The sequence below is a fragment of the Globicephala melas genome, chromosome 3 (genome assembly GCF_963455315.2).
Source record: "Globicephala melas chromosome 3, mGloMel1.2, whole genome shotgun sequence".
Lineage (NCBI taxonomy): Eukaryota > Metazoa > Chordata > Mammalia > Artiodactyla > Delphinidae > Globicephala > Globicephala melas.
In genome coordinates, this window is record NC_083316.1 from 60,106,042 (window position 1) to 60,118,026 (window position 11,985).

At 38.9% G+C, this 11,985-nt stretch overlaps 1 protein-coding gene across 3 annotated transcripts in view; it reads left to right on the forward strand.

Annotated features, from left to right (window-relative positions):
• IQGAP2 (IQ motif containing GTPase activating protein 2) overlaps positions 1–11,331 on the forward strand; it is a 286,377-nt gene extending 275,046 nt beyond the window's left edge. For all 3 annotated transcript variants that reach the window (XM_060295905.1, XM_030846123.2, XM_060295906.1), the window contains 5 exons: positions 1,794–2,006; positions 3,776–3,936; positions 5,737–5,874; positions 6,926–7,034; positions 11,095–11,331. In XM_060295905.1, coding sequence (XP_060151888.1) covers positions 1,794–2,006; positions 3,776–3,936; positions 5,737–5,874; positions 6,926–7,034; positions 11,095–11,208 — 735 coding nt within the window. In that variant the 3' untranslated portion in view covers positions 11,209–11,331. The remainder of the gene's footprint in view (positions 1–1,793; positions 2,007–3,775; positions 3,937–5,736; positions 5,875–6,925; positions 7,035–11,094) is intronic.
• The last annotated feature ends 654 nt before the right edge of the window (positions 11,332–11,985 follow it).

Consider the following 11,985-nt stretch of genomic DNA (forward strand, 5'->3'; position numbering starts at 1 on the left):
TGGTGGCGCAGCGGTTGAGAGTCCGCCTGCTGATGCAGGGGACATGGGTTCGTGCCCCGGTCTGGGAAGATCCCACATGCCGCGGAGCGGCTGGGCCCGTGAGCCATGGCCACTGAGCCCGCGCATCCGGAGCCTGTGCTCCGCAACGGGAGAGGCCACAACAGTGAGAGGCCCGCGTACCGCAAAAAAAAAAAAAAAAAAAAAAGAAGACTGTATTCATTGCAGTGGATGGGCAAATAAGTCACATAAGAGATTGTTCTGGTCGACAGGATACAGAAAAATACCTTTCATATTTTATGTTTTTGCTAACTTGAAGAAATGAAGAAATGTCCCACACATTAAAACTGTTTTCCAAATGCTTCGGAAGCAAACGTCTTGAGTCCATTAGGTCAGAGCACCATTATCCTGGTGTAAATAACTGAAGTTTATTAAACTTTAATAACAATCTTGCAATAATCCTTTTATCAGCATCCTTGAAAATGCATCATTATTTAGTTTGTTCTGAATTAATTTCAGTGATATTGCTTTAGTTTCGATAATTGCCACTCCCTAAACAAACGCTAACAAAATTATCTATTTAGTTACTCTTAGCTGGGCTACATGTAATTTCCTGAATCATTCTTAATTTAATTGGTTGCCAAGAAATCATTCTGTCACAATTTTTAATAAAAGTGTATATATATATATATATATAATGTCAAATTATCTGATGTTTGTTAACGTGTGAATATTTTTAAACAAGGTGTGTAGAATATTTTACTGAGTATGAGAATTTTAATTCTTAATGAATATTTTATTTTTCCCCAAATGTAGCTTAATCACTAAGAGTGAAGACCTCCGAGATCAAGTATAGCTCTGTAACTCCTAGCTCTGTAACTCTAGGCACTTAGAAATATTTCTATGCCTTGATTTCCTCAACTGCAAAAAGGGAATAATAATAATAGTACCCAATTCAGGAATAACTCAGTTAAAACATGTTAAGTGGGTAGAATAATATCTGATACATATTAAGTTCTCAACGATATTGGCTGCTACTGTTACTGTTTACTGCTGACCTGGTTTACTGTTACTGTGCACATAAAGTTGATCTGTCATTTATATTCTTAGACTTTGTCTGCAGTGTCAATCAGTTGTCTGATTGTGACGTGGGAAGATCACCAGTCTCTTGTTATTACTGGTTTTTTGAACAAACTATCCAAACTGTCTTGATTCATTTATTTACTTATCATTTATTTGGAAACTTATTTCGTGCTAGAATACTCTTAATTTCCTTTGGTTCAAAGAAACCCTGCAGGTTTTTCAGAGTCGGAAGTTTGAGAATGATTCCCTTACCAGAACAAAGCCTTTACAGCTTATGAATCTCTGTAAATATGGCTGATGTTAGAGTTTAGTTCAGGGTTCTCATGGCCACGTTTTAGTGGATAGTCTAGTTTTAGTTTCCTCATCTGGACTATCGTATCCAAAACTGATATCTTTCCATCCAGAGAATTATAAAATGTCAGTTATCCCTCATAATCTGTCCATTACTAAGGTAACTTGTCATCTTAGCAATAAAGTAGCTATTTAGAATTTCGTTCAAAGTAGGCCTGCCACCCCTGCTATGTTTCTCAGAAAAACAAAGTAATTCCTTCCCAAAGACCTACTTCAAAACCCATGAAGAACGTATTGTAATTCTGTCTCTGGACCTTGGCTCGAGGACCTCTTTCATTTTGATATTAACTTGCCTTATACAGCTTCTGAATCTGAGATTAGGGCATCAGAGATAAGTCAACATCTTGATATTCCCTTTCCAGGAGCTAGATCATGCCGCAGACATGGTGAGCCGTGCAGTTTTAGATTCCAGGACTCCCGAAGACATGAAGCATAGCCAGTCTATGGTTGAAGATGCACAGCTGCCTCTTGAGCAGAAGAAGAGGAAAATCCAGAGGAATCTTCGGACATTGGAACAGACTGGACATGTGTCATCCAAAAATAAATACCAAGACATTCTCAATGAGATTGCCAAGGTTGCTGGAAAGAGTATTCTTTCTCCTTTGCTTAGCAGATGTGTTAATCATTGGTCACACACATGCTGGGACTCTGAGGTGACATGAGGAATTCATAGTTATATACATATGGTTCCTGTCCTCCTCAATATTACAGATTTTTTAAGGTTTCAGAGAAGTTGATGACTTTTCATAGAGAATAATCACAACTCCCCCAAGTCATTAGAAGAGTTGAAACACACCAGACGTAAATGCTTAGGAAATGTAATAGACAAGTTTCATCGATTGCTTTAAACAAATTGCTTTAAACAATACGTACTAGTTTTAAAAGTGACACTTTTAGGAGAGTTCTCTCTTGAGTTGTTAGTTGTCATATAACCCAGTTGCCCATGGGACCTGCCACTGAGATGGTACCTCTGTGTCCCTGAGAATTTTCCTCTAAGCAGTTTAGCCTGAATGCAGTTCAGACTTAAAAGTTAGTTTCTGTTTTCTCCTCCCGTATTTTGACAGTTGAGAAACTTCCTGAGAAAAGGATATCAAATTAGTGCAAGGAAACATCACAGGAAAAGGCTAGATCTGTTTGCCAAAGATAAGGAAGTATATATTTTGGGTTAAAAAAAATTTTTTTCATTCTTTTTATCCAAACATGCAAATTAAAATGGGTCTGGAGGTTAAGGACAGTTACATGATCAGAAAAAAAATAAATTTTCTTAACTTCTGGGAGGGAAATGCACTCAGCTTCATTCTTCCTCGGAAAGTTATGGTCAGTCCTGGCAGTAATGTTTTTTTCTATAGCTCTGGGGTGGAAAATATGTCTCTTAGGGAATGTGTAGTAGAGAAATTGATGCTTTTGTCTTGGAAAAAGCAAAAAGCTATCATGAAGGCATCCCCCAAAATATTCTACTTAATGAAGAATTTTTACTCAAGAAGGATGTGTTTGTCTGTCTTTGGATTCCTAGAGGAATCTTTTTTAACTGTCCACAAAGGAAAAATAGTATTAAACAGGCACCATTTTCTTAAATGAAACATTTGTTTAATTTACCAATTAGAATTACAAAAAAAAAGAATTGTGTGTGTGTAAGATTAAATATAACGTATCTCTCGTAAGCTGTAAGCAGCTTGGTCAACTTTATGTTCTAGGAACTCTATTTAAATCCAAGTAATAGTTATCCATGTTGAATTTTTTCAATCAGTCTTGAGACCCCAGTTGTTTTTGCAAATCTTGAGAAATATTTTTCAGATTAAAAAGTGTATTGTTTTTTTAATTTCTAAAATAGGGGATTCCCTGGCAGTCCAGTGGTTAGGACTCTGCACTTTCATTGCCAAGGGCCCAGGTTTGATCCCTGGTCAGGAAACTGAGATTCCCACAAGCCACATGGGGCGGCCAAAAAAAAAAGAAAATGAATGTAATGATGAAATGTAACCCTTTTCAGGGTAAAGTATTCTTCAAAGTAGAATGTTCAAAATATTCTGAAGAAATTTTCTCCTGCTAAAGTCTTCCTTGTGCCCTTTTAAAAACACTATTTCTCCTTATACAATTAATCTAAAATTGCTTCTCTGCTTTTTCATCAACCTTAGCACCTCTCTTAAAATGAAATACAGACACTCCCAGTTCTAAAGTAAAAAGGGAACATTTTGGTGTTGAGAGTTTAAAATGAGGTGACTAAAATAAACTACAACAGTCACAAATAGTGATTTAGTACTAGATATTCTTCTTGTCCCAAATGGGCAGTATCATAAAGCAAACTCCTGCTTAAATCTCATACCATGGCCTTTCCTTGTTATTTTAGGATATTCGAAATCAAAGAATCCATCGTCAGCTTCGAAAAGCTGAATTGGAAAAACTTCAACAGACCCTGAATGCACTTAACAAGAAGGCAGCATTTTATGAAGAGCAAATTAATTATTATGACACCTACATAAAGACTTGTTTAGACAACTTAAAAAGAAAGTAAGCTGAAATCATGTATTCTTTTGTAATGTCATGATATATATGGGGTATCCATTCTTTTACAATCCTGGGCTGTCGGGTTGGGTGTGCTAGCAAACTTTTGCTTTATTATATAACCAAAGACTAGAATCTCAATTTTATGATTTGCCACTGTGAGCTAAGAAGTCAGGAGTGAATTTAGAAACATGTTACTTCTCAATTAACATTGGCATTAAAGTAGTTTACCCTATTGTGTTTCAAACAAGTAGCTTTAAACACTTCGGGAAGCACTTTCATTATTCCTTCGTTTTTAGTCAAAGGTGTGTTTTAAACACTATTATTTAAAAAAAAAAAGCTACCCTTGGGGATGTTAACAATAAACAGTTTTTATATACTTGAAAATGTTAGGCAACACCAGGTATTAGCTATTGCACAGCACAGCTCAATGATTTTCAATTACTTACTGGTTTTTAAAAATTATTTACACAAAAGACAAAATTTGTCAGTTCTCTATTACCCATTAGCATACATATCATAGATTTCTTTTCACAATATAGCTACTTTTTTTTTTTTTTTTTTTTCTTTTTGCGGCACGCGGGCCTCTCACTGTTGTGGCCTCTCCCGTTGCGGAGCACAGGCTCCGGACGCGCAGGCTCAGCGGCCATGGCTCACGGGCCCAGCCGCTCCGCGGCATGTGGGATCTTCCCGGACCGGGGCACGAACCCGTGTCCCCTGCATCGGCAGGCGGACTCTCAACCACTGCACCACCAGGGAAGCCCAATATAGCTACTTTTAATGAGTATTCTTTGCTCCTAATTGCTCTTATCAATAGACTAAGGTCAATATTAATCAAATTTTAATTACCCATTTAAATACATAATTCAGTATTTTTATGTAACCCTTGTAGTCAAATTGACACTAGGAAATGGTGCTATATGGAAAAATCAATTACATTAATCATAGATTTGATGAAGGAATATAACCAAATTTCAATCTCATTTATCTGTGCCGCACTAGTTCTGAATTTTAATTCATTTGCTTGCAGCCTGTAAATTACTTTTATGCTATTCCTGGGAGGAAAAAAGTTGGTAAAGCTAATATTTAGTAGAAATAAGCTTGTCAGGGGTTTTCTTTACGTATTTATTGCAACTACGACAAGGTATTTTACAACCTCTGCAGTCAGGTGAGCTAGATTGGGCTTCTCTCTTACATTGTGTGATCTTCAACCAGTCCAGTGATCTCTGAAGCCTCAATTTTCTCACCTCTAAGAGGGAATTGGGAGTACCAGCCTTACAAGTGTTGTTATGAGAGCTAAATGAAATGATACAGCAAAAAGGAATTTATTTCAGAACACTATGGCAAGGTTAATTTTGTGAATGTGAGGCAGTATTTAGAAAGCACTTGGAACAGGGATGGCCACGTCCTATTTGTTAAATAAATTAAAGCACTCCTAGTGATACCTTTCTTTCAGAGTGTGTACGCAGTTTATGTTATGACACCTAAGCTGCTTGTGAAATTACTTAATCGAGCCACATGGTTCAGTATGCCTGAGACAGCAAAGTGCAAGTTTTATGAAACATATTAGTCTGTAATTCAAACTTGAGTCGCATCGAAAATAGCTTTTCCTTAAACTGTTCAGTAGTGAGATGGCACTGCACCGGGAAGGTTGTCACCTACTATCACACAATACAAAGTTGCCCAGGTTCCATATAGTGGGGGCCAGGTGTGGACAGTGGTGTGCCCTCTGTGCTGGGTATTGCGCTGTCAGGAACTTCTGAGTTTGCCATCTTCACAACGGACGGTCTGTTCTTATTTTGTCAGAAATACTCGGAGATCAATTAAACTTGATGGAAAAGGAGAACCCAAAGGGACAAAGCGAGCGAAGCCGGTGAGGTACACCGCAGCAAAGCTGCATGAGAAGGGTGTCCTCCTGGGCGTAGACGATCTTCAGATAAACCAGTGAGTGGCACCAAAAATCGGCACAAAGCACACCCGCCCTCTCATCCCTCCCGTCAAATCTGACCCCCACTTCAGTTTCCTGTGGCCTTTGAAGAAGGCTTCACTTGGTCTGTCAGGGCTTCCCCTTGCTTACAGATGACAGGAGAAAACACGTGTATTGTAATCTCTAGTCTTCCCATAAGGCCTGGAGCGTCTGATGCTGCTGGTCAGACTAAGTGCTGATCGAGTGATTGTGCTTCCCGTGGCTTAGCCAGTGTGTTGGGATTTGCCAGCTTCGCCTCTCCCTCCAAAAGAACTGAGTCATAGCAGTGAGAAAAGAAAAGCTGCCTTTTGGTCTAGCTCAGTGAGTGTTGTTTACAATTGCAAAACGGTACCTCTCTGATTTGAAAGCTGTGTGCTGATGCCTGGGTCAGAGCCACTCCAGCAGTGTGCTACTACTGTGTGTATTTGAGGTGGAGGAGAAACCCTCCTCCGAGCCCCACACCAGGCACTAATGGGTTTGCCATTTTAAAAGGACCATAAGTCCTGTGCTCCATCACTTCCTTTTCCATTGGAGGACGCCAGACTCACTGTGTGTACTCCTCTGTAACTCCGGCTTCCTCCAAGGCCTGGCTTCTCTTGCATTTATCCCATCCAACTTTCTCTTGACGGAGACCAACTCAGAGAAAATGCTTCTTCCCCTTTGAAGTTGCTGTAAAACTAATCGTCTAAAATGCTCAACTGGCCTGTCAGCAGTAAAACTCAACATTTATAGTTCTGTGAATCTCATATAATTTCAACTGTATATTATGCTCTTTAAGAGCAAGGACAATATTTTGCATTTCTCTTGTAACAAAGCACCTACTTCAGTGCTCCGTGGGCTGCAGATCTCAACACGAGCCATATTTCCAGTGAGCCAAACTGGACTGATGGTGGGAGATTTGGGGTAACTTCCTTAGAATTTTCCCAGCAGGCTGTTCACTAGGAATGGTAACTTAGGGTCCATTCATTTGTTTCAGCCTTAAGCGTATATTTGCAGTTCCACATGTGTGAATGGTCCTTTCTTCACTAGGTTTAAAAATGTTACATTTGATATCTCATCTACTGAAGATGTGGGCATCTTTGATGTCAGATCAAAATTCCTGGGTGTTGAGATGGAAAAGGTGCAGCTCAATATTCAGGTAAGCTGGGATTCCTGCAGGTTGGGGTGAGTTTTATAGTGGGGGTCCTTCTTGGCTTCCCTGGCTGGCATTCTTTTTTTTTTTTTTTTTTTTAATTTTTTTTTTTTTTTGGCTGCATTGGGTCTTCGTTGCTGCGCGCGGGCTTTCTCTAATTGCGGCGAGCGGGGGCTACTCTTCGTTGCAGTGCGCGCGCTTCTCATTGCGGTGGCTTTTCTTGCTGAAGAGCATGGGCTCTAGGTGTGCAGGCTTCAGTAGTTGTGGCACGTGGGCTCGGTAGTTGTGGCTCACGGGCTCTAGAGCGCAGGCTCAGTAGTTGTGGCGCACGAGGTTAGTTGCTCCGCGGCATTTGGCATCTTCCCGGACCAGGGCTCGAACCCATGTCCCCTGCATTGGCAGGCGGATTCTTAACCACTGTGCCACCAGGGAAGCCCCTGGCTTGCATTCTTCATGACAACAATGAAATTTAACAGGAGACCAATGCCAGCCTTATTTGCCAGTATTACCTTGTGTTGATGATTTTTTTAAAGCTATGATTTTCCAAATTATTGGAACTTAAACTGCTTTTAAATGGTAAACCATAGCGGTGAGTTTTTCTAAGCTATGTTTTCATTTTGAAGCTTAGAGAAAAGAATAACATATGTAAAAGTATTCAGAGCTATTAAGTAAAGGTAGGAAAGTTTCCTTTTCTTAGGAAATTGCATTTCTTCCTAAGATAGCATATACCCAGGATTGGAACTTTCTGGATCTCATTTCTCCTTCTTCCCTTTCTCCTTCCTAGAATTATTTTTGCAGCAGTTTCTTAAATTTCTTTGTTAAGTATTTGGGATCACAAGAAAGAAAGACATTGTGCAAAACCGATATCTGTAAATAGAAAAATGGTGTTTGCAGTCAGAATTACTGCTATTTTCTCATAAGAACCACATTTAAGCCAAATATACTTGAGCAGAAACAGAAAACAGTTTATGTGCCACCAAAAAAAAAGGAGGGAGGGTGCAAGTAAATGTTTATCTCCTCCCAACTTAATTCTTGCACAGAATCAGTTTAGAGCTGTGATTGAGTTTTCTTTTTTGATATGATTGAGTTTTTAAATGGAAATAGCACCTATTTACCTGGGCCCCCAACTACTTGTAAAACTGTTCCCAGGTATTCTGCGTGTATCTACATGGAACATCATGATAAGCCACTGGGAATGGTGTAAGTTCCAGCCTCACTGCCTCCCTAGCCTGTGGCTGAGATCCGTGGAGTTACACCTCCACCCCTAACCCATGGGACAAAATACACAGGGCCCTTCTTTTCTGTCTAGCATTCCTTATAAGGCTAAAAAAAAAAAAAAAATGAGAGCTAAATGGGTTTTAAAAAGACACTGAGATAATGGAGTAAATTAGAGTTAAGAGAGAAAATTGAAGATATTATGTAATTATGAAAAGTATACTTAACGGTATTATTTTCTTGTTTATTTTAAATGTCACTAAATGTATCCATCTAAAAATTTAACTGAAAGTCTTGAGTTACTCTGTGGAATACTTAGATAAATATGGGAAGAGAAAAGAGTGTGCTTGTGGTGATATGCCTTGGTTAGTGATTCTTCTGTAGCAAAAACGTATCATGTGATTGCCAAGAAGGAAATGATCCAAGCCCAATAAACATCAACTCAACAACAGATGAATCACAAGTGACCAGGAGACACCTGTTTAGAGAGGTCTCAGGAATTCCACAGGACTTCCTTTTAACACTATGCAAACACCAAGCTTCACTTGCTCCTCTGTTAAAAGTTTCATAGTAGGATTAGCTGTTCACACCATTCATTTGGACACAATTGTAAACTGTTACTCCTTAGCTGTATGCAGGTGGCTATTATGCTCCAGATTTTTTTCAGTCATTGACATATCATCAGGACCAGCTACATAATTTGCAGGGCTCAGTGCAAAATGAAAATGCAGAGCCCCTTACTCGAAATTGGTGAGAATTTCAAGATGATGACAGCAGAGCATTAAACTAAGTGCAGGGCCCTTCTTCTAATCATGGGACCATGCACAGGTCGAATGCCCACAGAGCCAGCCCTGCATATAATAGCTGTCAGACATAAAGTCAGACTTATCTTTTCACACAATTTATGGCTTTCAGACAATTCTAATATGAAACAAATTACCAAAGAGAAATGTGACGGCCCAGTCTTCAGTGGGAGTCAAGGACTTTGTTTCTAAGAGGACAAAAAGGGAGATTTCTTCTAACATCATGCTTCTAGGTTTTCTACAGGCCACTCTTTCCTCAGTTCCTAAAGATGATATCCTAATTATAGCCTGTAGCCATATACATAACAGGAAGGTGTGAGTTACGTGAAGATATTCTGCTTATATAAACAATGGCCAGTGTTTATGGAGGGCTGCAGTCTTGGTATTCTTCCTTTCCCAGATGAAGAACTGGGATTCAGAGAGCACGTTATGGAAGGGCCGCTGGAATCCAAACTCTTCATCTCTCTACACTGCTGCCTCTCTCACAGGATTCCAGTTGTTCCTGACCAGACGAGAGTGGCTTACAAAGTGTTTGCAGACTTCTTGATCTCATATGCCCAATAACACGCCTATGGGGTTGGCAGTGTCAGCCCCAATTTACACACAAGGAAACAGAACCTCAGAAAAGTTATATGATGTTGCAAGGTTGTAAGATAGCAAATAGTGGAGATAAGACCAAAATCTGGTCTTTCAACCACAAGTACAATCAGAGTTCCTCTGTTCCCCATGGGGGGCCCAGCTAATTCCCCTCCATACATGATTCCTTCTCAATTTAACCATATTGGTTTCGTTCTTTTCCAAGACTCTTTGACAGATGTCGCCTTTCCCAAAGGAAAAGTGAATCTCCACTACGCTTTAATAGGCAAAACCATTCTTGATGAAAGAACTTCACTTCCCTATGGAATTTCCATCCCAGAAGCATATCTAAATAATGGAGGGGTTTAGTTGAGTGCAGTTGGAGATAATTGAGAAAGTAGAGCAGGAAGCCGGCAAGAGCCCTTCTCTCAAAGAAGACTCCACCTTCTGCAGGTGGCCTTGCTTGTTATGGACACAAGGCATTATCATTGAGAAACAAGAAATTTCCAGAGCTAGAAGCAGGAAAATGAGACCCGGGTATGAGTCTAGGGCAGTTCAGGAATGATATCTTCTATCTGGGAAAGCCCCCCTGTCCTGTGTTGTTGTAAAATGTTACTGCTTAGTCTCATGCATTTGGCTGGTGTGAGCCAGTTATTAATTTATAAACGAAGGAAATTTTATTAATTTTTCTTTGTTTATACAGCAGCAATGAAACAGAATGATAAACTTACTTGAGAATGAGGAACAGAATACAGGGACAGAAGTAGTCTAGATCGGAACGAGTTGCTTTGTACAGTGGTCTCCAAATTTCACTCTCACAGTTTTCCTCAGTAAATAGAGCATTTCTCCGTATTTCTCTATATTTATTTATTTATAAAGTATACATGCTCTTGGCACTTTACTCAAAATCTACTTTATAAAATACATAGAAAATGTACATGCTTAAGAAATGAGGAAAAAATAAAAATAGGAGTAAAATAAATGTCACTCCACCTTAGAAAACCCTGGCTCTTCTAAAGGATATACCTCATCTTGCTGTAACATTTGTGTCTTGAGTTTCTCAATTATAATTAAACTTTTAATTCTATGTCTAATATTAACGGTAATGGTTTTCTCTCGTAAAGTCCTTATCAATTCTAAAAATCTGTTTTCTTTCATCGAGGTGAGTGATTCTCAAACTATGGCACCCAGACCAACAATATCATCATCCCTTGGGAACCTGTTAAAATGCAAGTTCTTGGGACCCACCCCAGAGATCCAGAATCAGAGATTCCTGGGGGTAGGACCCAGCAATCTGTTTTAACTGGCCTGTGTTTTTAAACCAGGTGATTCTAATGCACACTGAAGTGTAAGAATCCCCACCGAGGTCCTTAGGTCAACCGAATCTTATTGTTGTCAACAGTCTTCTAGAATGTGTTTTAAATTTGGGAATGTCAAATTGGAGGTGTGATTGATGTTCCTTACAATTTCAGGATTTACTTCAGATGCAGTATGAAGGAGTAGCTGTGATGAAAATGTTTGATAAGGTTAAAGTGAATGTAAACCTTCTCATATACCTGCTGAACAAGAAATTCTATGGGAAGTGAAGTGCCTGAAGAAACTCATGGATTCTGTATCACCTGGATTAGGAAATGAATCTGTTTAGTATTTTTGTTTTTAAACATGATTGAAATTACTGCTTATAAACGTGTGATTTTTTTTTTTTTAAAGACCAAAACCGTTCCGAAGAATGTACCCATGTGCCTTTTTGATAATCTGATACTGCAGTAGAATGATACACAAAATGAATTAACGTAAACACTGCCACATTATACTGTGGTGCAGGTACTCTGATTTAAAACTTTGGATATTCTGTGATTTGTTTTAAAGTAGGGAGAAAATAACTTTAGCTGATTAGGGACAAATGTGTAAACCTATTTTCCTATAAAAAAATTTTTAAATGTCCCATTTGAATACTGTAAGTCTTCATAGATTTTTTTTTTGATCTGTGGAGAAATGGAACCTGAATTATTTGTAATGAATTATTTAGAGAGATACTTGGTTCTAAGCCCCACCTTCTGGGAGTTATCGATTTTAAAGAAAACTTTTGTGCAATTCAAAGTGAAGTTTTTATAAGTAATTGAAAGTGACAGTACAATAACACTTTCTGTATAAAAGTATATATTTTATGTGATTTATTCCTACTTAATGAAGTGCACTACTGCCTCATGGTAGAGACTCTTGGACCCAGAGCCTCTCAGTGACTAAGGAACAAGGTGGATAGAGATCGTAGGCCTCACCCCACCTCCACCCCTCACAATTTATTTGAATATTTCAATTGTGCCTCTCAATTTTTTTTAATGCAATAAAATCAGTATCTGGAT